This window comes from Ammospiza caudacuta, chromosome 5 (genome assembly GCF_027887145.1).
Source record: "Ammospiza caudacuta isolate bAmmCau1 chromosome 5, bAmmCau1.pri, whole genome shotgun sequence".
NCBI lineage: Eukaryota > Metazoa > Chordata > Aves > Passeriformes > Passerellidae > Ammospiza > Ammospiza caudacuta.
The window spans coordinates 74955623-74982164 of record NC_080597.1 but is presented as its reverse complement, the minus strand read 5'-3'; the positions used below and the strand labels follow the sequence as shown (position 1 = coordinate 74982164).

The window sequence follows — 26542 nt, the reverse complement described above, 5'->3', positions numbered from 1 at the left end:
TCATCCCTGCTCTGTTACCTGCTACAGCACCTCAAAATCACAGAGACTACAATCAAAACTGACTTTTAAACACTGAGAACTTGCAGCAGGAGGATGAGTGTATTGAAACAGGATGACCCCCATGGCAGGGAGAAATGATGAGGAGGACTCCATCTTATCAGAAGGCTAATTAATTACTTTATTATACTATATTAGTCTATATTATATTGCATTGTATTACATTACATCTAAACTGAATCTCCCAAGCACTCAGCTCTGCACACACTGCACAGAATCTCAGCTGACAGTCCTGACACACACACACCCGGCCCTGATAGGCCAAGGAATCAAAACACCATCACTGTGGGTAAACCGTCTCCATATTGCATTCTACTTTTGCACAAACACAGGCACAGCAAATTATAAGAATTGTTTTTCCTTTCTCTGAGATTCAGAGAATGTGAAACCCAGAAATATTCTTGGGAAGAACTGTGCCTTGCTTTTCTCTGTGAAGAGAAATGTGGGGCTACACATTTGGCCCTGACAGGCCAAGAAAACAAAGCACCATCACTTTGAGTAACCAATCTCCATATTGCATTCTAATTTAGCACAAACACAGCAAACGATCAGAATCGTTTTTCCTTTCTGTGAAGTTCAGAGAACGTGAAACCCTAGAAATATTCTTGGGAAGAATTATGCCTTGCTTTTCTGTGTGAAGAGCAATGTGGTGACACGAGTGTGGCTGACCTGATGATCAAACACCAGCTTGGGGCCTCCATCTGCTGCAGTGTCCTCGCTCAGCAGCATCCAGGTGTTGGTGTCGATGTCGTAGCGGTAGAAGTCGCTCTTCAGGGACTTGCTGTTCCTCACAGAGGAATCCAGGTACCTCCCCAGGGTGTAGATCTGCCTTCTCTGGATGTCAATGCACATCTTGTGACAGGACCTGGCACTGGGACCGCTCTGAGAAAGCAAAGGACCACAAAAATGTAGAGAGTAATGGATTTGATATTGCTTCAGGTAGGTCATTAAGGGAAAACAAGTATTAGCAGCAGCTAGAAATCCTTGGGAAATTCAGGAAAATCTGCTTGTAATCAAATACAGGATTAATATATAACTAACTACAAGAGCACATCCTATAACTTCTGTCCTTTAGAAAGACACCAGCAAAAAATCTAAATGCATTTTTGTCACAACAAAGTTACGATTTGAAACCTTCTGTCAGATTCATTAGAAAACAGTTTCACCACAAAAATGAAGAGAGTAATGGATTTAATATTGCTCCAGGTAGATTGCTAAAGGAAAAGAAGTCTTAGCAGCACCTAGAAATCCTTGGGGAATTCAAGAAAATCTGCTTGTAATCAAATACATGATTAATACATACTAACTACAAGAGCACATCCTATAACTTTAGAAAGACACCAGCAAAACCCTTAATGCATTTGTCACAACAAATATGATTTGAACCTGTTTTGTCAGATTCATTAGATAACAGACAGTTTCACCACAAAAATGAAGAGAGTAATGGATTTAATATTGCTCCAGGTAGGTTACTAAGGGAAATTAAGTATTAGCACCAGCTAGAAATCCTTGGGGAATTCAAAAAAATCTGCTTGTAATCAAATACATACTAATTACACGAGCATATCCCATAACTTCTGTCCTTTAGAAAGACACCAGCAAAACCCTTAATGCATTTGTCACAACAAACTTCTGATTTGAACCTTTTTTGTCAGATTCCTTAGAAAACAGACAGTTTCTCCCAGAAGTGATCCTCAGAGGCGTGTGAAAACTACTTGATCTTTTAAAATAACAGAAGTCGATGCACATGAGAGGCAAATTAAGATGTCACGGCCTATAAATAACTACACAGGAAGAAGATTAAGAAGTGCTCTATTACAAGAGGCTCTGTTTTATTAATAGGCTGTTTTCTAACAGATCATAAGCAGACACTCCCCCAAGCAATCATATCCCATAATGGCTCTGGGAAGGTAACAAAAGCACTCCCTGTCCTTCACAAACAGATATGGCCCTCCCAGGCTCCAGCTGAAAGAAAGTTTCCCACGGTAAGCAAAACTGCCCTGAGTTATGATCTTCGAGAGAAACACACAGAGTGCCCCATGTGAAATTATTATGGGCTTAATCCATCCAGGAGTGCTCAAGTTAAATCATGGAGTAATTTATTTAATGACATTATGATGATGATGATTATGCAGGCCTGGCCAGTTTCCTTTCTGCATCCCAAATCTCTTTTTAAGGGCCTTCATATGCTTCTTCTTGAAGCACGAGAGTGATGTTCTGGTACACCAAAACATTAGAAATCAACCCTTGCAAAGCCTTATGTGCAAGATATCAGATTAAAAACATCATATCATTAATATAGATAAATTCTGTAGTTTATTTTGACACAGTTGGGTGCAAGACACAAAGAATGGCTTCCCACCGACAAAGGGCAGGTTTAAATTAGATATGGGGAAAAAAATTCTTCCCTGTGAGGGTGGTGAGGCCCTGGCACAGGGTGCCCAGAGCAGCTGTGGCTGCCCCTGGATCACTGAAGTGTCCAAGGCCAGGTTGGACAGGGCCTGCAGCAACCTGGGATAGTGGAAGGTGTCCCTGCCCATGGCAGGGCATTGGAATGGGATGATCTTTAAGGTCCCTTCCAACCCAAACCACTCTGGGATTCTATACAAAAAAATCTATTTAAAACCATTGAAAAGTAAAGATTAGGCAAGTAGGCAAGGATATAGCAAATCTTTAAAATGATTATTGAAGACTTATAGTTAAAGAAGAGTAAGCCATATCACATCAAATAATCAGCACAAGAGTTGCTCTGTGTACTACCTTATGTGGAATGTCTTATGAAAAAATCTTGATAACTGTACCCTTTTACTTAAATTCTATTGAAATTTAAAGTACACTAATGGAATGCACATCACTAAATTGGATAAAACAAGAAAGGAAGCATTACATCTCTGCTGCCAAAAGCCTTTACTATTCATGTTACAGAATTCAATTTCTTGATTAAGAAATGGTTCCAGGAAACTGTTTACAGAAACTCAAAAGACCATGTGAAGAGGTGAACTCAATTGTTCATATTTTATAAATATGAAGCATTATGTCAGCAATGATTACAGCTTTGAGGATTAGTTACTTCACGGTAATTAGGATAATTTTATTTTCTGAATACAAAAGTACTGATAGCGGTGAAATATTAGCATAAAATCCTGAAATGCAGCAAAAAACTCACTGATTGCCTTTGGTCATGAAGGAAGATTACATAGAAGGCAACAACACAATTATTTTTGTTCCTAGAAAATACAAAATATCTCTCACCTCTATGTGGACTAAATTAAATCCTCTCAAATTTGTTCAAATAGTGTCTTTGGCACTTTCAGGAGTAAATCTCCAATTCAGCAATTTCCAAATATGCCTTGCCATGAAAAGCTACACCATCAACCAAAATGTGTCTGAGCAGAGACACAAGGCTTAGACACTTCACAACTCAATACCCATTTCAAGGCAACGGCACCAAAACCACAGTTGCTACACTAAATATGCAACATACAGATTTCCTAGGACTGTTTTAAAATGAGGAAAGAATTTAAGGAAAATACCTTTTTTTCTTTAATTACATCCTAGCCACATCTCACACAGTAATAATCTGCTTTCTTAAAGAGCTCTTAAGTTAAACATTTCATCTCTACAGACACAGAATTTTCATCACCCCAAGTTCATGCAAGAACTTCAGCTCTACCAAAAACTGTCTCTTGTAATACAAGAAACTTCATCCAATTTGAAACCTGTTCTCCAAGAAGACTGGAGTTCTGCCTGCACACCACTCACAAGGTCACAAGGAACCTGCCAAAGTTTCCTCCTTAGCCTGTTTACCAAAATGAGTAAATATCTCCATTAACAGTGATACATGCTGGCTTGACATTTAAGGCAGAAAAGGGGAAAAGTCCAAATCTGTGTTCACTTCTGAGTTCAGCTTGACCATGGCAGCCCTTGCAGCTCATATGTACTTCAAAAAACCACAGAATTCAGTTACAAAGACACTACAAAAGAGTAAAAGGCTTCAAGGCACATGTGATGAATCAAGTGCCCGTGGGTGGCTCTGAGGGTTCATCCAAAGCCCTGTGCTCCATGTGGTTACAACAGCAGCCTGTTGTTCAGGGGAACACTCTGCCACAGCTTGCCATGGACACAGCAATCCAGAAAATTCAAACAGGAAGGTTTGTTGATTCCACAAGTGTTCAAAGAATCTGACTCTTTAAAAGCAATGAGTGAGAAAAAGTGACCATGACAGAGATGACTCTCTAACCCAAGGGTGAAGAGATTAAGCATGGCTAGAGGGCATTGCCCTTTTATCCTCCTGTCAGGATGTAGGCTGATCATGATCCATTAATTAATGTCCCAGGCTGAGTGGATCTTACTAGAGATCTCTAAGCCCTTCTTCAAATTCAGGCCTTCTCACCAAGTCACAGTTTTGACAAGTTGTTTCTGTGACTGTCTGAACTCATAACAAACCTGTGCAAAACTCCTCATCTCTGGAAGTGTTCAAGGCCAGTGGATGGGGCCCTCAGCAGCCTGGCCTAGTGGAAGGTGTCCTTGCCCATGGCAGAGGGGTGAAACTAGAGGGTCTTTAAGGTCCATCCCAACCCAAACCATTCTGTGAATTTATAATTAAGTACTTTACTTTAGATCTGGTTTCTTCTAAGTTTTTACATGTGGAATCCACGTTTTTGCAGACGAAGCTTCACGACCTGATTGACTGAGGTAGCAGAGTGTCACTCCCCAAACAGAGCCCATCTTCCATAAGACTCTGAAAGCCACATCCAGCAACAGCACCCCAAGGACCTGAACAAACACTGCCTCTGGGCACTCCTTCCAACCCCCATCAGAAAGCTCCTGGCACACACACTGCAGAAACCACACGTGAAAGGGGCTTGTGACTGGGCTAAGTCCTTATTCAGATGGCAATAAGTGTGTCAGGCTGCTTTGGCCAGTGCCTCAGCTGCTGCCAAGGCTGTGATGGCAAGAGGAAAGCATTAGCATATCACATTTCTAACCTACAGGACACCAAACAATACCAAAAACTGCTAAGCACAGGCACTGCTGGGCTTGTGTGGGACTCAATAAGTGCCTGCACAGAGCCAGGAGTGACCTGAACAAAGTGGCTCTGTGCCACCCAGCCCTACCACACAATCAGCACAGCACAATAACAGCTAAAACAGATTAAACAGCATGTGCAGGGTCCTGTTTGGAAGTGCTACAAAATACCAAGCTTTATGCCCAGCTCCAAGGCTCTTCTTTAAACAGGTTGGTGTTGATGCAACTCCTCTGGTCTCTACAGCACAGATAAAAATGCCCTGGTGAGGGTGGGATGGTGGGGAAAGGAAGAGAGGCTGTATGGCCAGGAGCACTTAAGAAAGGCTTTCAATCCTTTAAGCACCCAGGGCCAAATAGGATTTTTAGGTTTCGTCAGTGCTACACGAAATTCAATTGTGCAATGCCAAGTGAATACACAGTATACTTTATGAAAAGCCTTCTCAACATGCTAAGCCACTTTATAAAATCTAATTAGAGCTTTCTTCATTTAACTTGCAAATGCTGAAAGCAATTATCCCACTTAAGGACTAACTTACAAAACGTTTTCAAAAAGCAACACAACAGCACTGAGAGACAACACTGCCTCCTTAGAATAATTGATTTGTTCCTATACAGGGGAGAAAGGATTGGGACTCAACTCCTTAGGGTAGGGTCTGCTCAAACCACTATTTATGCCAGAATCAGCAGGCATCATCTTAGCAACAGCATCCTGGAATGCTACATTAAGGCACAAACATGATAGCTTTCATTTTTTGGTTTGTTTTTAAATAAATGTCCTATGAACCTCCTTTAATGAGAACATGACCGCAGGAAGCCGGTTCCACTGCCCATCCCAAACAAAAACTGGGGGAGCCTGGCTTCTTCTGGTTATCATAACCTTTTGCAAATAAAGGGGTTTCAGTTGCAAGAAAAATCTGTTTTATTCAGACCAATCCAGATGAAAAACCTCAGGAGCAAGCCTGGATCCTGTTCAAGAGTCAGGGAAATAAAAACAAAGAACAGCTGACTAATTCTCCGTTCCTGGTCCTGTAAAAGACTGAGTGGAATGTGAACACTGCCTCCAGTATGAAGTTCAAAAATAAGCGTCATGAGGTAAATGCTCTTGTCCTAAAGCAAACTAGGACGAGGACATAAAAAGACACAAACAACCTACTTTGTTTCCAGTCCTGAGAGCAGCCTGTCAGGCAACAAATAGTCCCTCCTGCCTACACACAACTGCAGAGATTAATTGCTCTCATTTCCCAGTTTTGGACTATAATTCATTTCCTCCTCCACCCCCCCCCAAAATAAAAACAAAAAAAAGGGGGAAAGTTCTCCACAAACTTGAAAATGAAAGGAAATGCATATTATTCCTGGCATTAATTCAAGTCCATGTGCTTTAAGATTAGAGCTTGTCAGTGCTTTATCAATGCCAGTCTAGAGCTAATGCACTCCTAAAATGTTTAATCTGAGCCACAGCAAGGATTTGCTTTGCTCTAGATGAGCACTAAACTCAGCAAGAGAAACAACTGCAGCTATACAACAAAATAAAACATTTTCATCCCATACAGGTTACTCACAGAAGGTATTTTAAGTTTATCATAACCTAAAGGCGCTAGAAACATAAGAAAATAATTTCATCTATTCTTTTTTTATGGTAGCATGGAGGATTTGTATGGTCCCTAAACACAAAACAGGAGCTGGGGACTGATGTATCCTTCCTATCAACCACAAAATCACTGATGATGTGCCAGGAGCACCAAACCACCAGAGGGAGGGTCCTGCACGTCCAGTCACACAACGGGAGCATCACAACCGTGCTCAAGGCCAGAGCAGCCCAGCACAGGCACATGGCAGGGGCTCAGAGCCCCCTGTAAGGGTTTCTGCACTGTGAAAGACCCTCCCTCAAACAGCACATCCCAATTTCCTACTCTGTATGATGGCAGAAATCAGTGCCACCTGTGTCATTTGATATCCAAGACCAGACAGTTCCAATACTAGAACTAAAAACCTTTGCATGTCACACAGCGTAGACGCAGCAAAGGACTGAATGTTTCTAGGACCATAAGATGGGAGTTTACCTCCAGAAAATATTTTTTGGATACTCTATGTACACTCCATTCTTTAAATTACTCTGCAAATAATCTCTGGAAGTGTTCAAGGCCAGGTTGGATGGGGCTTGGAGCAACCTGACCCAGTGGAAGGCATCCCTGGCCATGGCAGGGGTTTGGTGATCTCTAAGGTCCCTTCCAACCCAAACCTTTCTGTGGCTGATGAACTTGCATGTTCTTAGAAATATTCTTTAGAACTGCTAAAGGAGCTTTAAAATTAAGTTGGAATATCTGTTACTTTAATAAATAATGGCAAGAATAGTGGAATGTTAAAAGTTGAAAATCTCAAATCTCATCCAGTCCCACTCCCCTGCCTTCCACTACCCCAGGTTGCTCGGAGCCCCTGGGACTGGACACTTCCAGGGACAGGGCAGCCACAGCTTCTCTAGAAAACTGTTACATGTAAATTAAATATGTTCTGCCAAAAAATATTTTGTGAAGCCTAAGAAATAGATCAGAATCTAAGAGTCAGCATGCTGAAAACTCCTCAGGACCAGTACTGGAAAGCCATGAATTTACACAATTTTTCACACAAGAGAGTGAAATGCCTTACGATAAATATTAAGTTTGGATATTAAAAAGTTATAATTAACTATTAATAAGTCCAGGCAGAACCAAGACAGGAAGACACCCTTGGTCAGGCAGTTGACACAGAATCTGAGCTATGGCTAATCTGCTTACTGGTGCCCTCCCACAGCGATGCCACGGGATAGATTTACCAGCAAAGTCCTTTCTGGGCATCTGACTCAGACATGATGGAGCAGATTAAAGTCAGAGGCAGCTTTCAGCACACAGTTTTGTGTGCACGTCTCTTCAAGGTGGGAAAATACTAAAATTCAACAGCGTGAAGCTTTCTTTTTCCCCTTCCTAAAAGCATGTTCACATTTGGGACAGTCCTAATTTCCCAGTGTTGATGCTGCATGGCCTTGAGCTGAGCCTGCCACAAAGAGACTTTCTCTGCTTAAATTAGAATTAAAAAATAAATGGCCCGATGTTCTATTTTTGAAAGAGGGTTCAATGAGCTTATAAGTCAAATGATCAGGCTCAGGGATCATACAACACAATCCTTATGACAGCACTGGGCTGGATTTGATGACCCTTGACAGCTCAACCCTTCCAGTCTGACACAAACTTGACTCCAAGTCTTGGCTCCATCCTCCAGGGATCAGCACAGGTTTATCACAGCACAGACTCAGTGCTATGAAAACAAACAGATAATGCTCTATTCTCATGAAATTAATATTTATTAGCCTCCCTGCCACCTGCTTGTAGAAATAACTAAATTGAGAGTATTTTCATAAAGGAATGAATTAATATACAATCTTCTGGCTTCTGATGTGCCCTGACCAAGGCACCTCTAAAGACCAAGTGTGTCCTCACAGCTGAACTTTCCACAGCACCAACACTGTGCTTTGACAGCTGTGCTGCCTGAGTTTCCTACAGTGCAGGAACAGCTTTGGCAGCCACTGCCAGAGGAATTGCCAGTGCAGGAGCCACATTCCTGGATCTCCTGTGCTCCCTGCTCTCACACCAAGGTATCATCAAGGCCTTCCAGCAATTCATAACACCATGGGTCTTATGCTGCAGAAAAACATCTTAAAGGCCAGTGGGAAGGGGAAAAAGCTCCCACATCTTCAAGCACGCAAATAGGGGGAAATAATTGGTGGTCACTCAGTATTTAAAATGGGGTTATAAAAAAAGATGAAGGGAGACCTTTTACACAGGCAGATAGTGACAGGACAAGGTGGAACAATTTTAATCTGAAAGGGAAGACATTTAGATCAGCTGTTAGAAGGAAATTCTCTGCTCAGGAGGGTGGGGAGGCCCTGGGACAGGGTGCCCAGAGAAGCTGTGGCTGCCCCATCCCTGGAAGTGCTCAAGGCTAGGCTGGATGGCAACCTGGGACAGTGGAAGTGTCCCAGTGCATGGCAGGGGGTGGAATGAGTTGATCTTTCCACCCTTCCAACCCAAACTATTCTGTAATTCTTTAATTTATTTGAAGAAGGTTGCAGGAATGTCTATGAAGGTCTTGTGCAGGCTTTAGTTTACAGTCAAAAGTAAAAGTCATCCAACCTTTGTGATTCAGCTTACAAATGCAAACAAGAGAAGTACTGAAGGAATACCCCAGTACATGGTGACCTTGCAGCAAAAGGACATCAGCTCTGTGCTATTTCTAACAAAAGGCACAATTCACCTGCAAACAAAGCGCTGCTCACACTGCTGAAATGTGAAAAAAAATTCAACTTCTTAAATTTTACCAAGTAAATTGTCAGTTTGCTCCACATCCAGTGCTCAGCTTTGCTTTCAGCAAGGCTGATGAAATGTAACAGACAAGGCACCAGAGAGCCAGAGCTTTCACCAGCTCCGAGATGGGCCCTCAGGACAACGTCCCTCGTGTGCCGAATTTAACTAACCCCATTAACAATTGCAGGATGTTGAATGAGGTCATTTTTGCATGCATCACAAGTTCACTCTGTCCTCTCATTACCAGTAACAATGGCCAGCAAAGGTCCAGCCAAGAGAGATTTTTCCATAGACACAAACTACTCAGCTGGGCTACAGCCCCACTGGCAGACCAGAAAGCTGAAAAAAATTAACTGGTTGCTTATAAACTGTTTAGCCACAAAGGTTACAATCAAGGCTACACTTTTGGAAGTTGGTTTTTTTTTTGTAATTAATTGTCCTTGAGAAGCTGGTGATAAACAAACATGAAATTCTAAGTCTAAATCCCTTGACAGCCACAGGCTCTCAGATGTTTCTGAGAAAGTGAAGACAGTTTTGAGTGTGACAAAGGAGTAGTTTGCATCTGAGGGTGTTGGCAACCTGGCTGTTTAATTTCCTAGAGCCCACTATCAGTAACATCTCCATCACGTGCAAGCCCTGGAAAATTCAAGGATTAAGTCCTATTAAACACACGAAGCTCTTTCAGATAGATCTGAACTCAACACATCATTGCACCAGCCACTGTGCCAAAAAGTTCTCTTGAGACACTCCAGAAAGCTCAATTCCCAATTACCTCCATAGCCCAGTTGCTGAAATACCTCAGCAGCAAGGTCTGCAAAAACTTACTACATTTTCAAGCACGTAATTATCCAGACAAGTTAGCTACAGATTTGTCTGTGGTACTACTTGAGACTGCTTCCCCTATGTTACCACCCTGGGATAAGTGATATTTCTTTAGGGATTTCTGTATTTGCACAGACTGAGCAACGTTAATGTAACATGAATGTAACAAATCTCTCAGTGTAGCTGAAATAAGACATTACTGTACTCCCAAGGCAAAGTTGACTGGTGTGTGAAGCTACTTTCACTCACCGGCAAAAAGAGTTAAGTTTTCCTTCCACCTCTACATATTCTCCTATTTCTTTATAATCCCTTTCTTTAAATCCCTTCTGTGTGAAATGCTGGGGTCCTGGCATTCCAGCTGGCCATCTCACAGGTGCATATTTCTGTGTCTTTAAAAGCCAAAAGGATATAAATCAGAATTCCTTGTACCAACATCAACCTCTTCACTAAATCTTTACCTGAAAATCCTGTAATGTCATTCTCCCCTCAGGATGCATCCACAGCCACCCAAGAATGACTATACCCTGCCTCATCTACAATATACAGGGAATTGCAAAATGCATTAGGATGATGCAATAATGTCCTAATAAAGCCATGTAAGTAAAATAAAGTTCCATTCCAGACCAGAGATCAGAGCATTAAACTCATCATAAGCTGCAGCTGAAGTGGTGATTTTTATCGGAACATAAACGCCACAAATCAACCCTGCCTGATGCATTACTTCAAGGACTAAAAGTAGTTTTACATTGCAACTGAAAGCTTTATGATGGCTTGGAAATTCAGCATAACCTGAAGACTGGCATGCACAAGCTCCAAGGCTGCCAAAGTTGTGCAGCCTCCAGAACATTGGGCACAAGGCATTTATTTAATGCTCCTTTCTCCACGAGACTGACTTGAACAGCAGCGTGTGGAGGAAAGGACCTCCACACATTCAAACACCTGGTGTGAGGAATAACTGAAGTTTGGCTGCTTTTCTGGGCTTTTTTTCATGCTGGAAGCAAGAAATACAGGCACCTAGTGAGGAAACTGAGTAACTTAAGACCTGAAGCTGTTTTCAAATATGGATGATCTTTTCCTTAAAAAAATGTCAAAGTTAAAAAAAAGAAAAAGACAAATAAACCAAGATTAAGAGGACAGAACTCTTGAGGCACACAAGGTAGCATGAGCACATAAGTTAGCTTTAAAAGCCGAAAACCTTTTCCAAAAAGTTTATTTAAAAATAAAGTATTTAAAAGCTGAGGTGGTACTCCCTCAACAGGGTTTTTTTTTGCTTTCCCAAAATGTTTATTTAAAAATAAATTATTTTAAAAGCTGAGGTGCTGCTCCCTCAACAGAGTTTTTTTGCTTTAGGCTGCCTAAGTGGAAATCACTGGGGATGTCAGTTAGGCATATGTGAAAGTCTCTCTCAAACATTCTGGTGAAAGAATACTGGCTTAGAACATTTTAAACCATTATGCTACTAAATAGAGAGGAAAATAAACCATTAGCCTGTGATATTTAGGATCAGCCTAGGATACTTTTCATTTAGTTCACTCCAGCATCTGCTGTCTTTGTCCCTACTTTTGTAGGCATTTGCACTATTTAGGGAGTTGGCTCCGAGCTATGTCTGCAGTATCCAAGTTTCTTTCAGGGACAGCTGCTTTCTCCCTATGTGCTTTTGCAGCACCAGGAATCTCCTACAACTGAGCATCTGTACCACTGCAACTGCTCAGCAGTAGGACATGGCACACTCACTGTATTAGATATCAAGTCTGTAAACATCACAATATTTGCCACAAAAAGCCCCTCAAGTCACTTGATGTGTCTTCCAAACTGTATCACCATCTGTGGGAAGAAGTCAATATTTGAGACTAGTTCAGTTCCTACACTTCAAACAGCACAGGGTAAAAGTTTTACATTGATATGCTCATATACTTTTGCATCACATCCAAAAAAAACAGTCAGAGGTGTCACAAACTCCTACAAAAAATACTTCTGTGGTAACATGACACTGAAAGCTTTGGGTAAATTCATCCATGTCAACAAATGCAAAGAAATGCATGCAGAGACTGGAGAAAATTTAACTGGAAATACAATAGCAGCTGAAATTCCCCCTGGCTCTCACCATTAGGAGATCTTTCCACACTTGTCAGCTTTTACTTTCAGCATCCTGGAAAGGCACTTTCTGTTCACAGCAAACTGTCACCTCACAATATATCCATTTTCTACATCATTTTGAACCTACTGAACAGGAGGCACTTGTTGACCTACACTTTCCTTCACTGTGAGCAAAGATTTATCCTCTCAAGCAGTTAAACCATGACAAGACCTTCACTTCTACCTTTGGTACAGAAATACTCCAACAATTTTTGAGAGAAACACAGTGTCACCTAAACCTAACCCATTTACACAATTTCCACATCCTTCACATTGCTGATTTGTGAGCAGGATTCTCCTCTGAAGAAGCCAGAATGAGGATGAGCCAATGCATTTCCCAAGAAGCAGCACAGAAGGTACCAATCAGTGCAGTGACACTGTTTGAAGGGAGATCCCCCCATCTCTGGTCTCTAGGAAATATGGAACAAGGTACAGGAATACCAGAGACACACGGAATATGCCAACTATCACACTGCTTCAGCCTCATTTATCTGATCTCCAGAGGCATCAACACCCCTCAGCATTTAGATCCTATTTCAAAATCCCCTGACTATCAATTTACACCAAACAAAGTCTTTCCTACATTTAAAACTGTCCTCCTGCACCGATTTTAACTAAATTACCCTTCAAAAGAGAAAGCTGCTGCTTGGAAACTAGAAATAGACATCAAAACACACTCATGAAATTTCCCTGTTAACTGACACTGGCCTAGAGTAAAAACATCCAAAGAATGACAAGGTTTGTTTTTTAAAAACTACTTATTCCCTAATCCTGAAGGGGTCTGCTGATCTACAGTCACTAAAAAACGCTGAAGACAACAGCATTTGTCAGAACATTCCAATTGATTCAGGGTAGAAACTCTTAAAGGCTCTTAAATGAAACTCATTTTGGCTGTGCCTTGTGCCAGCTGATTCACAGGGCTGTCACACACTGCAGACACAGGAGCTGTGGGGAAGCTGAGAGGTCCTGAGCTGTTCCAGGGAGCATCTCCCTGGAAGGATTCAGGCTTGAGGGAGAGGATTTGATGAGCACAGCAGGAATCCTGCTGGATCCAAACTGTGAAGGGATGGTGGGGTCTGTCTGTCTGTCCATCAGCAGTGGTGGTGTGCTCAGCAGCAGGTCCTGCAGACCTCAAGGTGATCAGCTACTCCAGCAGAGCCCTGAGCATTCTGTCCAGACATACAACACAGACATAACGAGCTGGAGCATATCCAGGAAAGAGAACAGAGCTGGGAAGGGTCTGGGGAACCAGGAGGGGCTGAGGGAGCTGGGAAGGGTCTGGGGAACCAGGAGGGGCTGAGGGAGCTGGGAAGGGTCTGGGGAACCAGGAGGGGTTGAGGGAGCTGGGAAGGGTCTGGAGAACCAGGAGGAGCTCAGGGAGCTGGGAAGGGTCTGGAGAACCAGGAGGGGCTGAGGGAGCTGGGCAGGGGCTGAGCCTGGAGCAAAGGAGGCTCAGGGGCCCTTGTGGCTCTGCACAAGTCCCTGCCAGGAGGGCACAGCCGGGGAACAGGGACAGGAGCAGAGGGAACGGCCTCAAGTTACACCAGGAGAGGCTGAGCTTGGGTATTTGGAAAAATTTCTTCACTGAAAGGGTTTTCCATCCCTGGAAAGACATCCCATGGCAGTGATGGTGTCCTCATCCCTGGAGGAACTCAAAAGCCATGTGGATGTAAGACTTGGGGACATGGTTTAGTGGTGGCCTTGGCAGTGCTGGGAGAACCAGCTGGAGTTGAACTTTGAGGGCTTTTCCAACTGAACTATTCAATGATTCTATGAAAAAGAGCTATGAAAAAATCAGCTTTGGTGTCTAATTGTTAAAAAAGACAAATGCAACTTCAGGTGACAAAGAGACACCTCACTGGAAAATGTAGAAAAACAGCAGCAAAAACATTTTTAAAAAGGTCACACAACGTTCTCCTAATGCACTGCAACAGAAGCTCCCAGTAGCCTTGTCCCAAAGCATTATTCTGCATTATCCCTACAATAACACTGGACAGGATGCAACTTTCACCATACTTCACTCTTATCCAAATTTCATTATTAAGTGGCGAATTTAACCACTGTCACTGATTAATTAGAATAAAAAAGCCAGAAGCAGAACTAGCACAATACAACAAAACAAGATTAAGCTCCACTGGAATCTACTCTGAATATTTTTTAAAATTCCATGTCAACAGACATTTCCTTTTTGCAAATTGTTTGTGAGCAGTTGATGTCCCTATTAGAGAAACATCTGGAGTCTTTGTTTTTGAATATACTCCTCAATATTTGAGATTGACCTTTTCATTTCTAAATCAAGTTTCATCCAGATCTCTTCAGAAAAAAAAAAACCCACAACCCATTGCTGGTTTCTAGTGATGTTAAGTACAGCAGCTGGCAGCTCACTGTACCTCAGAAAGTCACCAAAAACCTGAATTATACTTCAGGATGCCCCCTGAACACTGCTGAATGTATCACAGAATCATGGAATGCTTTGGGTGGGAATGGATTTTAAGCCCATCCAGTGCCTCCCCCTGCCATGGGCAGGGACACCTTCCACCATCCCAGGTTGCTCCAAGCCCTGTCCAGCCTGGCCTTGGACACTGCCAAGGATCCAGGGACAGCCACAGCTGCTCTGGGCACCCTGTGCCAGGGCCTGCCCACCCTCCCAGACAAGAATTCCTTCCCAATATCCCATCCAACCCTGCCCTCAGGCACTGGGAAGCAATTCCCCCTTGTCCTGGAACACCATGCCTCTGTCCCAAGTCCCTCTCCAGCTCTCCTGAAGCCCCTTTTAGGCACTGGAAGGGGCTCTGAGCTCTCCCTGGAGCCTTCTCCAGGTGAGCACCCCCAGTTCTGCCAGCCTGGCTCCAGAGCAGAAGTGCTCAAGTCCACATCATCACGTTGAGCTTGCCAGCCACCAACACTCCAAGTCTTTCTCCTCCTCCTCGGGGCTGCTCTTGGATCCATTCTCTGCTTGGCCTCCATCTGCTCTTGGAATTGCCCCAATCCATGTGCAGGACCTTGCACTTGGCCTTGCTGAACTCCACAAGGCTCACAGGGGCCCCACCTCACAAGTCTGTCACAGAGAGTCCCTCCAAAATTCCCTTTCCAAAGCCATGTTTCTTTACACTTTTCTCCATTAAGTACATCCCTTCTTCAAAACTCCTCACACATTTAGCAAGCCTCCACTTTTAAAAATTCTTCTTTCTTCCTCTCCTCACTAGACCCTTCCCATCTGAATTTCCTGAGCTTCCATAACACTCTACTAACATCTTCCCCTCCAAAATCCCTTTATAATCATTTAATCACATAAAATCCCAACTCTTCCACTGTGTCTCCTCCACAGCTCTCCTTTTGTGCATTCCTCCTTTCCCCCACCCCAGCCAGGCCTCCTAAGCTTTAGAGAAACTCAACTGGATGTGGCAGGACCCCAGCAAGAAGGAAATGTGTCCCTTAAACACCAGACTGACCCACACTGGTTCGTGCAGGAAGAAAAACACAGCAGCCTCTTTTTGACTAAATACAACAATTTTACCTCTCCACAGCTCTGTTATGACAGAAACCAGAGTATCACATTCAGTTTTGTTATTGCCCATTTTGTAAAGGATGTTCCAATCAGTAAGAACATGACACAGAGATTCAAGAGCTACAGGAAATTCCTGTGAGATTTTTTTTTTTCAGCTCAGGCTATTTGTCCTACTTGATCACAACCTCTAAAAAATCTTTGCTATGAAAAAAAATGAGAATATTAAAGTGTTATTTAATCTGGTAAGGAAGCTTACAAAATTAGCCATGACAAGAAACTGAAAAATACAAATGAGAAATTATGTTTTCATACTGTTTTCAAATAGCTGAGGAAATCAACTCCTGAATTTGTCAAAAAGTGGTGGGATCTCAAACTTTTGATATCTCCAAGAAGAGGTGGCATGAATTTTCCTCTGACAAACAAGTAATGAACACAAAATACAATAACCACAAAAAACTTGAAGATGTACAGTGAAATAAACTACAGAAGCCAAAGGTCTTGGACATTTTTTGTCTGGTCCTATAACCCAAGCTACATTCATTTCAGGTTTCATACGTCAAATACTGAGCAAGAGAGGCCAAGGAAAATGGTTCAAATGAATTCCACGAAAGCTCTCGGGGTTGTGTAGCCTTTGGCAGTAACCCCTGTCCTCTAGATTTCCATCTGGTCGTTGTCCATTTCTATTCATTTTTGACAGAAGCTAAAAAAATAAACAATTGGTTTCTGAAGCTCAAACACCAGGATCAGGTCTGAAATGTTCATTAGCAAGTTCTTGGAACCTTCCAGTGGGAGGTGTCCCTGCCCATGGCAGCAGGGCTGGAACTGGATGATCTTTAAGGTCCCTTCCAACCCAAAACATTCTGTGATTCTGTGATAAGTCTGGATGTTCAGCCACAGAAAATTATTTAACACATGCGCTACTTGCTGAGCTGATTTTTTGGCCGATCATTTCTGCTTTTGAGAAATAAACCTTTCCCCTCCAGGAATCTCAGCACTTCAAAGCCACCTCCAGCTCATCTTTTCCTCATGTAAGCATTTCAAAAGTCTTCAGAACTTGAAGGTCTGAACTCTGTGGCTCTCACTCTTATACTGCACTTCTACACAAGTACTTTAGGAGGGGCATTTTTGAGGGCAACCATTGATGTATTTTTCAAAATCTGGATGCTTGCAGAACTTACCTCTTTCTCAGTATCCCTGGATATACAGGTCCACTGGTTTTCCTTCACACTGTATGCCCAGAAGTCAGCCAGATCCTGAGTTCCATCCCAGCCACCAAACAAATAAACAGTTTCTATTTAAAAAAAAAAAATTTAAAAAGAGAATGTGTTTAAACAGGCTAATGCCTACAAAACATCTGTGACAGAGACAAAGTATCAGAAGATAAATTTAAACTCTTTTTTTTTTTTTTTTTTACTTAAAACACCACTGCTTTTTGAATGGAACTAGTCATCAACACAAAAATGTGGTTTGGTTTAGTAATGGAAGATTTTAGGATTGATAGACAGCCAATTCTCAGAGTCATTTTCTATTTCCACATTTACATAAGAGGCAATCAAACCCACAGCCTTCTGATTAAAATTCCAGACAGACAAATGAACAATATTTAACATTTTGGATCCTGTGCATGTAGTCTATCAATGACATCTCATCCTGTGCCCTGTTTGGCGCAGGATTTATACATCAACAAGATTCTGGAGATAGGAGCAGCAAAGTTTTTCTGTTTAGTCCATCCCTCAGATAGAAAAATCAAGTACAAAATCCTCTTCAAGGGAAATGCCTTGCATAAAGTAACTTACCTGATGCCACAAAAGCTAATGAGTACAAGAGTCACAAATTTAAGTGAGTGTTTCAGGGCTGTCACCTCAAACCCACAACTGCTCTGTGTACAGCAAGTTCTAAAGCTTCCCAGACTCACTGATAAAGCCAGATGAAGCCTTTGGAAAGGGGAAACATTTAAAAAAGGAGTTTCTGTTCTGCCATGGAGAGATAACCAAACTGCTTCCATTATAGAAACAGCACTATCTGGTCTCAAATTCTAAAAATACTTCATTTTTAGACTGCATTAAAACAGAACACAAAGCCAAGCCCAAGAAGAACAAGTTCCTCAAGACTTGCAGAGCTTTGAAAAACTCCTTTAAAATCCACAAACCACTTCCATTATGGAGGTAATGGCCAATTTTTAATCCAACACCAATTAAAACACGGAGTTAGAGCACGATTATAAAATGGGACTGGTCCCTGACCCTTACCTACCATCAGGATAGTGGTCATCACCATGGAAAGGTTACCCTGGTTCATTAACTTTAATTACCCTTCCTCCTGGACTCAGGGCTCCCAGTGTTCCCTGCAAAGAGCAGGTCCCTTTGTGAGCATAAATTCTCACAGCTCACAAAACCCACATTACCACAACAGCTTCATTGATAGCCGAGAAAAATAAAAGATTTGGCACCAGCTAAAAATCCTCCTGGGGCCTTGCCAAAATGTCAGGCCTGCCTGGAAAGGCTTTGTTGGCTCACATGAAATTTAATAGCAAACCTGAATGACTCTGATGAAAACTCAGATTTTGGAAGTTACCTAACCCAAGCTGACAGAATTAAATGTGAGCACTGAGAGAGGAGCATGAGCACCCAGCTGGTGCTGAGCATCCCTAGAGCAACACCCTGAACACAACTGGATGTGAACTCTGTGCCAGACCCATTTCACATCAAGAAGTAAAACTGCAGCTCACATGGAAGAAAGGCTCCATCACTACCTAGACCTAATGAAAATAATTTTTTGTTTATTGCCTTATTGCAGGAGTATATACATATTTTAGAGGAAGGTTCCATGTTTTAAAAGGAATGTTTCTTAGTGCATAAATGCATCTGTTGCTGGTAAAGTCAAGTAAATAATTTTTTATAGTTCTCCTAAAATTTGCTTTCCCATGGCATAAAGCAAAAAAATAGTTGTTTGGTGGTTTGTGGGATTGTTCTTGTTTAGTTGGGGTTGGGTTTGATTGTTTTGGTTTGGTTGGGTTTGAGTTTTTTGGGGATTTTCAAGTTTTTTTTGAAGTCTGGCTTCACTCTGTTTCCCAACCAGCATCACTGCTTGCATTCTAGCTGTTAATTCAGATTTTATGGAGGGGTTTTTTTCACTCTGCATGCAGAGACCCAACCAGGACAGATATGAAAGGCCAATATTCAAAGAAGAGGACAGAGGCCACAAAGCCCAGGCAGCAACAGTGGGGCAGCCCAGCAGTCTCACACCAATATAACTCTGGTAGCACTGGGGAGCTCAAGGAGGAAAGGATCCTCCCTCTGCATCCAAGCAATATGGAACACAGCAAATTGATGCTGCTTTATTAAAGTAAGTCTCTATTCAGCTTTAGGAGCAGAGCAGGAGAATTTTCAAACCTAGCTGCAAGGCAACAAGAAAAAAACATGAAAGCAATTATATTTACCCAAAGCTTTTACCAGCATCGTTTAGGAAGTCAAATTTCTCCTCCAGCATCCTCAGCTTATTTCCTCTACATTTTTTTTCTGAATACAAATTCAACACTTTGAATTAAATATGTTCTGTGAGTATTTCTAAACTGCTTGCTCAGTCAAAAATTTTTCTGTAATGTCTGAGTTCTTTTCTTCCCTTACTCTCTAAATGATTAAAAGGTGCCAGAGAAGTCCTCAAATTAGAGGACGTACATTCCCAACAATCCACATATTTCCTGTCAATCTCTCCTTAATTTCTATTTCTCAGAAAAGCAGCACAGCAGCCTTCTCCAACCCATGAAATATCAAAATTCCTGGGGTGGCTTCAGTCCAGGTTCAGACACATTCTCAGGGACAGTTCTCTAACTCCTGTTATCTGCATTTTCTCCATGTGCTGAAATACTTGGTGGGATTCTGGTACAGGAGGTCTTCCTCAGTGAGTACATTGCAGTCCTGCTGACATATTAAACTACATTCTTTGGTCAAGTAGTATTTCCATGTCTCTGCTAGAACAGTTATCTAAGGAATATAAAAAAATTGTGGATCTACAGTACTTCTGCAAGGTCCATCAGTCATCCCCCAAATCCCTCACAGGAGGGCTAACTTCAGCAGAGACCACATTGCCCAGGGAATTATTCAGTTATACTTTGTCCAAGGAGGGACATTTCAGACTGCAATGACTAATTTACTTCATTACAATTTTTCCCCCTAATATCCAACAGGATTTTCCCTTCCTGTCCTTTATCTTATCCCTCTGCTGCCCTCAGAGTGAGCCTGGGTATCTCCATGCTCTCACCACTAGCTCTAGGACAGCTCTAAGATCCTCCCAGGAACCTTTTTTCAATCAGAATCTGAAGGATTCCTCTCAGAAATAACAAACCAACCAAGGTGTAAGATCTCTCAAAAGCCTTCTACAAAAGGATGTCACTTCTCCAAGCAGCACCCACACCTTTAGTTACGTGCCAGCAGTGCTGCCCACTTTGTGAGGAGCATTTAAGAGCACAAATATAAAACCAGCCTTAAATCTTCTTGCAGTAGCACACTCCTTGGGTTCTGAGCCACAGTTCAGCTGGATACAAGTTGGCTGAATACAAGGGTTTTTTTAAAGATAGGCACACAGTCTCAAATGTGAAAGCCCCATGAAGTTGAGTAACCTCCAGGATTCAGCAGCTGTTTGTGTTTCAGAGCTTAGAAGCCATCTGTGTTTTGTTTCTGAGATCCCTTCATCCTGTACACAAGTCTTGTCTTTAAATATCTTGTGGATAGCAGTGTTTTCCTCAGGCAAAACAGCATCCTTCATGTCTGCTGCTCTCTCTTCATCTTTTTCATCTTTCCATGCTGCTTTTGAAGGAGCCTTGTCATTTCTGCTGTGCTGCCCACGTACACAATGGGCACGCTGGGCCCAGTGCTCTGAATCTCCCTCTGCTCCCAGCCTACAGATTTATCCTCATTTATCTAATGGAAGGAAGCAAACAGAATTCCTCTGGACGAAAGGAAAAGCAAAAATGATGTACAACCAAAATTACACAGCAGTTGCACTTCAGTGAGAGAACAGAGGTACCACATCAGTAAAGACCATTTCACTAATGTTTTCTCTCAAAAAATTGTTTCACTTGCCAAAGAGAAGAGAAATGGAGACAGAAGAAAAATCATCCTGGTTGCTTTGCTGTTATTTCTAAAGCAGGCTCATGGGAAAACTTTAATATTTAAGAAAGCCTGATATAACACCAAATATCTTTTTTTTTAATAGAATGATTTCTACATGGTCCCTATTTCAATTGTTACCAAAACAATTACAAGGCTTTATGGACTGCACTGTCATTCACTGTGTCTGCCCTGTAAGAGCAAATAGATCAATTCCACCTTGCCTATGGAATTATAAACCACATCTCCAAAACACAACACACATACTGCTCCTAAGTACCAACATCACTCCTTGAAACTTGCTTTTGGCAATTCACTTACCCATTCCCTCTTCCACAATAAGCACTGGAATGTTGAAACATGTGGCATATCTGACCCATCAGGAGGCCAGGGAGGGCAGACACAAAGAGCTGGTAATCAGGAACCAGTGCCAGATGCTGACACCCTCATCCAAACCTGCATTAGGGCTCAATTCCCTGGGAACACAGTTCTGCACACGAGCCTGAGTGTTACTGCCCCAGTATTTCCCCAGGGCCTACACAAACAGCTTCTCATGCCTGACATGCAGCACACAACACTGTTCTTGTGTACTTTTGGGGTTGTTTGGGGGATAATTTTGTTTTAATCTATGTACCTGGGTTGCAACTACTCAAATGCTTCTCCTTCCTTGTAGAAAAGCAAAGAGAACTCTCCCACATGGAGAGCTGCACCTTGCAGGGAAAAGCAGGAATAACAGGAGCTTTCTGTTTTCATTTGCAGCCTAAAGCTTTAAAGTACCTAACAGTGGTTTCAACTGTAACTGTGAATTTTTCTTTGTTTATGTTTCTGCACATATAAACCAAATCCAACTTTCTAATTCTCCCATCCAGAGTCATTCCAGTCTCAGTGTTAATGTGATTAAAATGATGGAGGATATTGAGGGAATCACTAACTTCCCATTTTTAATTTATCTTTGTTTTATATATAGGAAGATATCAGGCTGCATTCTCAGTTCTGCATCCCACAATGCCTCCAGTTCCATTTCAAACTGCTTTAAGAGATTTCCAAAGCATCAGGAACACTGCACTTACTCAGCTGTGGCAGGTATCAAGAGCAGGAGTACCAGATGGAAATGAGCTCCAGCACTGGCTGCCAGCAGAGATGTTAAATTCTCTTTCAGTTACTTTCAGCCTACTCTAAGTGAAAGATAAACCATGCTAAAAGGCAGTTTAGACCAAGCTGATCCATGTTCCACCCAAAACTGATAAAGTCTCAGTGACTCCAAGCAGCAACTTCAGATCTAGTTCAGCTACTCACCAACCCATATCATCTACCCTGACACCAGCACCTGCATCCAGCTGGTAAATAAATTAGAATTATTTTTCTAGTCAGTAATAAGTGGTTAAAATCTCTTTGAGGTTAATCAAAATACTGAACCATGCTAAAAGGCAGTTTAGACCAAGCTGATCCATGTTCCACCCAAAACTGATAAACAAAGTCTCAGTGACTCCAAGCAGCAACTTAAGGTCTATTTCAGCTACTCACCAACCCATATCCTCTACCCTGACACCAGCACCTGCATCCAGCAGGCTCAGTACTATTAAATCAGAATTATTTTTCTAGTCAGTAATAAGAGGTTAAAGTCTCTTTGAGGTTAATCAAAATATTGAACCATCTCTAGTCCATTTATAGCTACACCAGATCTGGACATCAGAGATGAAAATTTGCTTCCAATGCTTAATTCTACATGATCTGAAACTTCAGAATCTCCTTGTAAGTATGATTTTTGCTGTTTCACTTCACTTCCAAAAGATTCAAGTTGAAGAAAATACTGATTTTTGAGAAGGACCTAACTCCTTTAACAAGGACTGCAAAGTGAGATGATTTTTCTTCAGTTGCCAAAGTCTTCTGAAAAAATCCCACTCAGCAAGTGTGTGAGTAAGGAGGGAGGATGTCTTTGAAGGGAAGAGTACACCACTGCTCCTTTTTCCATTAGCACTGGATCTGTCCAAGGTTAGCCAGGGAGCTTTCCAGCTCCAGTCTGTAAAACACATCCTGACATACCTGGCTACATTCCCATCAGCTCATTAAACTCCACCTGTATTCAAAAGGAAAACTCCAGCAATAAGCAATGGGAAACAGCCCCAAGAACTTCCTCTGGCCTGTCACGAGCTAAATGAAATGGCAAAACTGATCATCTCAAAAACATTTCAGCTTTTACAGGCCTCAGTGGACCTGGATGCAAAACTGAGAGCAACTTCCCAAAGAGCCCACAGGGAAACTTTGGGAAGGTATCCCAGCACCTGTAAAGAGAGCTACAGCAAGAAAGGACCAGCCTGAGGAGGGGAGATCCAGGACTCCACCTTTGTGGGTAGTGTCCAGCCACTTTTGTGTAAGCAAAACAATTAAAATAAAATTTTTATTGTATATATTTGATAATTTATATTATAATGTATAATATATATACATACATTTATAATATAATGTATTATACATATATTTCCATAAATAATATAAATATTATTTTTTAAATATACACATGTATCCAAAGCAGATATAATACATATAAAATGTATCAAGAATTACTAAAAAATATATGGATGAGTTTCAGTGCCTTGTTAAAGCAGAGTGAAACTGAAGTCAAAGGCAGAGCTGACAACCTTAGAGGGACTTTGGAGAAGAGCAATGGAAAGGAAGGCTCACACTGCCATGGATATTTTATTTTCAGGACGTGTGCAGGACTATCATTTCCAAGTTGACAAGGATCATGTTTCTTCCACGCTCTTGTGAAACACTCACTGCTAATTCCTGAGGCCACTAGGGAGCGTCCCCAGCCTCTGCATAGACAAACACCAGCAAACCCTCCAGCACTGTTTTGTTCTAATCAATCTCAAACCTCTCCCACCAAATGAAAGAAGTTTACTCTCCTATACCAAAGAACTTGAGTGCTTCCTCCAGTGCAGTAACTCCTCTGAGCAAAAGCCAGAGGCTGCAGCAGCTACTGCTGCATTTTTGCTTGTTCACCATGACTTAGCAAATTACTCTGGAAGGTCCTGTCCTGTCACATGCTCTGTCCCCATCCTGTGACCACAACAGATATGGCCATGGGCATTTTTTTGCCAGCTCCTTCAATGCCACCCTATATTCCTGTCCAATACCCACGCCCTGATCTTGTTTCTCCCTTCCCAAGAACAATCCTTTCACTCACACAGCAAAGACTCGGGCAGATGCTTTCCTTATTTTAGTAGGGACTGACGTAGCACAGAAATCTGATTAAGTAACAGACAAAGATATAAAAAAATTATGCAGCACAACAATCACTGGAACTGCTCCTGATACACCACCCCACTTTCTTTTCTCTGTATGTTCTCTGGAACAGAGGCTGAGCCATTCCTTAAACTGCTACAGGAAACGTTTTTGCAAAGGATGTCTAAAGAATTATATTTAACAGGAGTTTCTTGCACGCTGTGGGAATTAGAAGCCATTCCAACCAAAATACAAGGAATGTTTCAACACATCAGATCTATTGCTTGAGCACAGCCTGTAGAAGATAAGGGAAATTATTTTCCCTAATTTCTCTTCTCTTGTTTGAACTCCTGCTCTAAGATGGTAGGAGGAACAAAAAATTAAAACCAATTGCTCTTGTCTTAGTTAAGACAAGACAATGGCTAAGGCATAGCACAGAATTATCAGGGAAGGAGGAGAAAGGCAGCTGGAATATAGACCCAGAGAGGAAGCAGAACATTTAATCCAACTATTAGAAAGAGTAATTTTTTTCCTCAAAACCTGAAGCTAACACAGTATCTGAAGAAAAACACATTTGCATATTAATCTGGAAAATAACAGATGAAATAATTTAGTTAAGAAATGTAACAACTACTCACCTGTCTGCACATCTATCACCATCTGATGGCCACCTCTCATCCCTGGCCGACTGTCTTCCCCATCACCTTCAGAAAAAGAGGAAAGGGAGAATTTTCCATTTTAAGATTTTTAAATCAAAGAAAGACACAGCCTCAACATGGAACCTGAGGAACTGAGTAACTCACCCTTCCTTAAACACTAGCACATCACTTTCTCCAGGTAATATTTTTTGAGCATTATAAAACTGTACAAAGTTTTATAGTGAACTAGCTGGTGACTGACAGTACAGAGGGCAGAAGTGAATACTGCAACTCTCAGTGCCTTGGAGAGGAGCTCCAACGTTCCTGACACACTTGGTGCACACAAAAGAGCTCTGAGCTGTCCTTGCAGCTCTCCAGAAGGATGACACAGCCACCCTTTGGCTCCCCTTCCATCTCTCCACACCTGAGAGCTGCCTGAGGGCTGAGCTGTGAGAACAGATACTCAAAGGGCAGGGAAATGAACCCCTGGGATGGGAGCAGGAGGTGATGCAGACCACAGAGCACAGCCAGCTTTGCACCAGCTATTCTCACAGGTAAGGGAATTCCAACTGTCCAATTAAAGCAGCTTTCCAACCACTTTATGTACCTTAAGCATTCAGGACAGGTGACACAGATAACCCCTCCCAAGGGGCTTGGGGACAGTGCTCCACACTTGGCAATTGTCACCTTGGATCCTGCATTTGCTCTCTGACAGTGATTTCTGTACTTTGCAGTTAAAGATGCTGCTACAATTCTCTTCTCAAGGCAGACAGAAATGGAAAAGATTCTGCAGTTTGGATTTACTGTGTAACAGATCAGGACTTCAAAAGATGCACCTCATTTAAAATACTCCCTGTTGAGATAATGTATTTATTTGCCAGCTCCTCAGTTTAAATTGAATTTACAGCAAATCCATGTGCTAAATCCAGTAACACAGATAGCTGTTCTCATGTTTAACCAATATTCTCGGATTTGTTACTAAACTGATGAGCTGTTGTTGAAGTTATAACTAGTATTCCTACACTGATCCTTACTCAACCAGGGAGCAGACTGAATTTCACTGAATTTGCAGACAAATGCCACTTTTTCAGAGAAGAAACCATTCCCTAGAACTCTCCTAGAGGAGACTTTCTTGCATCATTCTCTTGCTCCATATTCTCAAAGGAACAAGACAGAACTGGCAGTACATGAGTTCTGTCTTAAGAAACGTCCTTACCTTTGGTGCTTTTGGGGATAATCTGCCCCCAGCGAGGTTTGTACTCTTGCTGACTGATATACTGATTGAACAAGCCATCTGCAAAACAAAAATTTTGCTGGATAAAACAATTATCCTTCCATTTTAGCAAAATCACTATTAATGTGGTAACTTCAGTCTAACTCAATCCAGTATGCCACTCCAAAGCCTCCATTTTCAGCGAGTTCTCCATTATGTGTCAGTTAGTTTGTTAAACTTTTGTTAGTTTGTTAAACTTTTGTTAGTTTGTTAACGAACTAAATGCGTGAGCACTAAAATAAAAAGAATACTTGCTACTAGATCAATCAGGAATTATCCAGTTTGCCTGCCAGGTCGTGCCAAGTGTCTATAAATCTCCAGTGTGGTGTATTTAATTAAGAATAGAATCCCTCCTCCTTATTTAAGCAAAAGGAAAGTTGCCAGTGCATATAAAATTCAACCATTTTAGTGCA

The 26542-nt window shown here is 41.9% G+C and overlaps 1 protein-coding gene across 2 annotated transcripts in view; it reads right to left on the bottom strand.

Annotated features, from left to right (window-relative positions):
• MKLN1 (muskelin 1) overlaps nucleotides 1-26542 on the bottom strand; it is a 99593-nt gene that overhangs the window by 29904 nt on the left and 43147 nt on the right. For both annotated transcript variants that reach the window (XM_058804802.1, XM_058804803.1), the window contains 4 exons: nucleotides 26073-26150; nucleotides 24857-24922; nucleotides 17064-17176; nucleotides 727-939 (listed from right to left, as the gene is read on the bottom strand). In XM_058804802.1, coding sequence (XP_058660785.1) covers nucleotides 727-939; nucleotides 17064-17176; nucleotides 24857-24922; nucleotides 26073-26150 — 470 coding nt within the window. The remainder of the gene's footprint in view (nucleotides 1-726; nucleotides 940-17063; nucleotides 17177-24856; nucleotides 24923-26072; nucleotides 26151-26542) is intronic.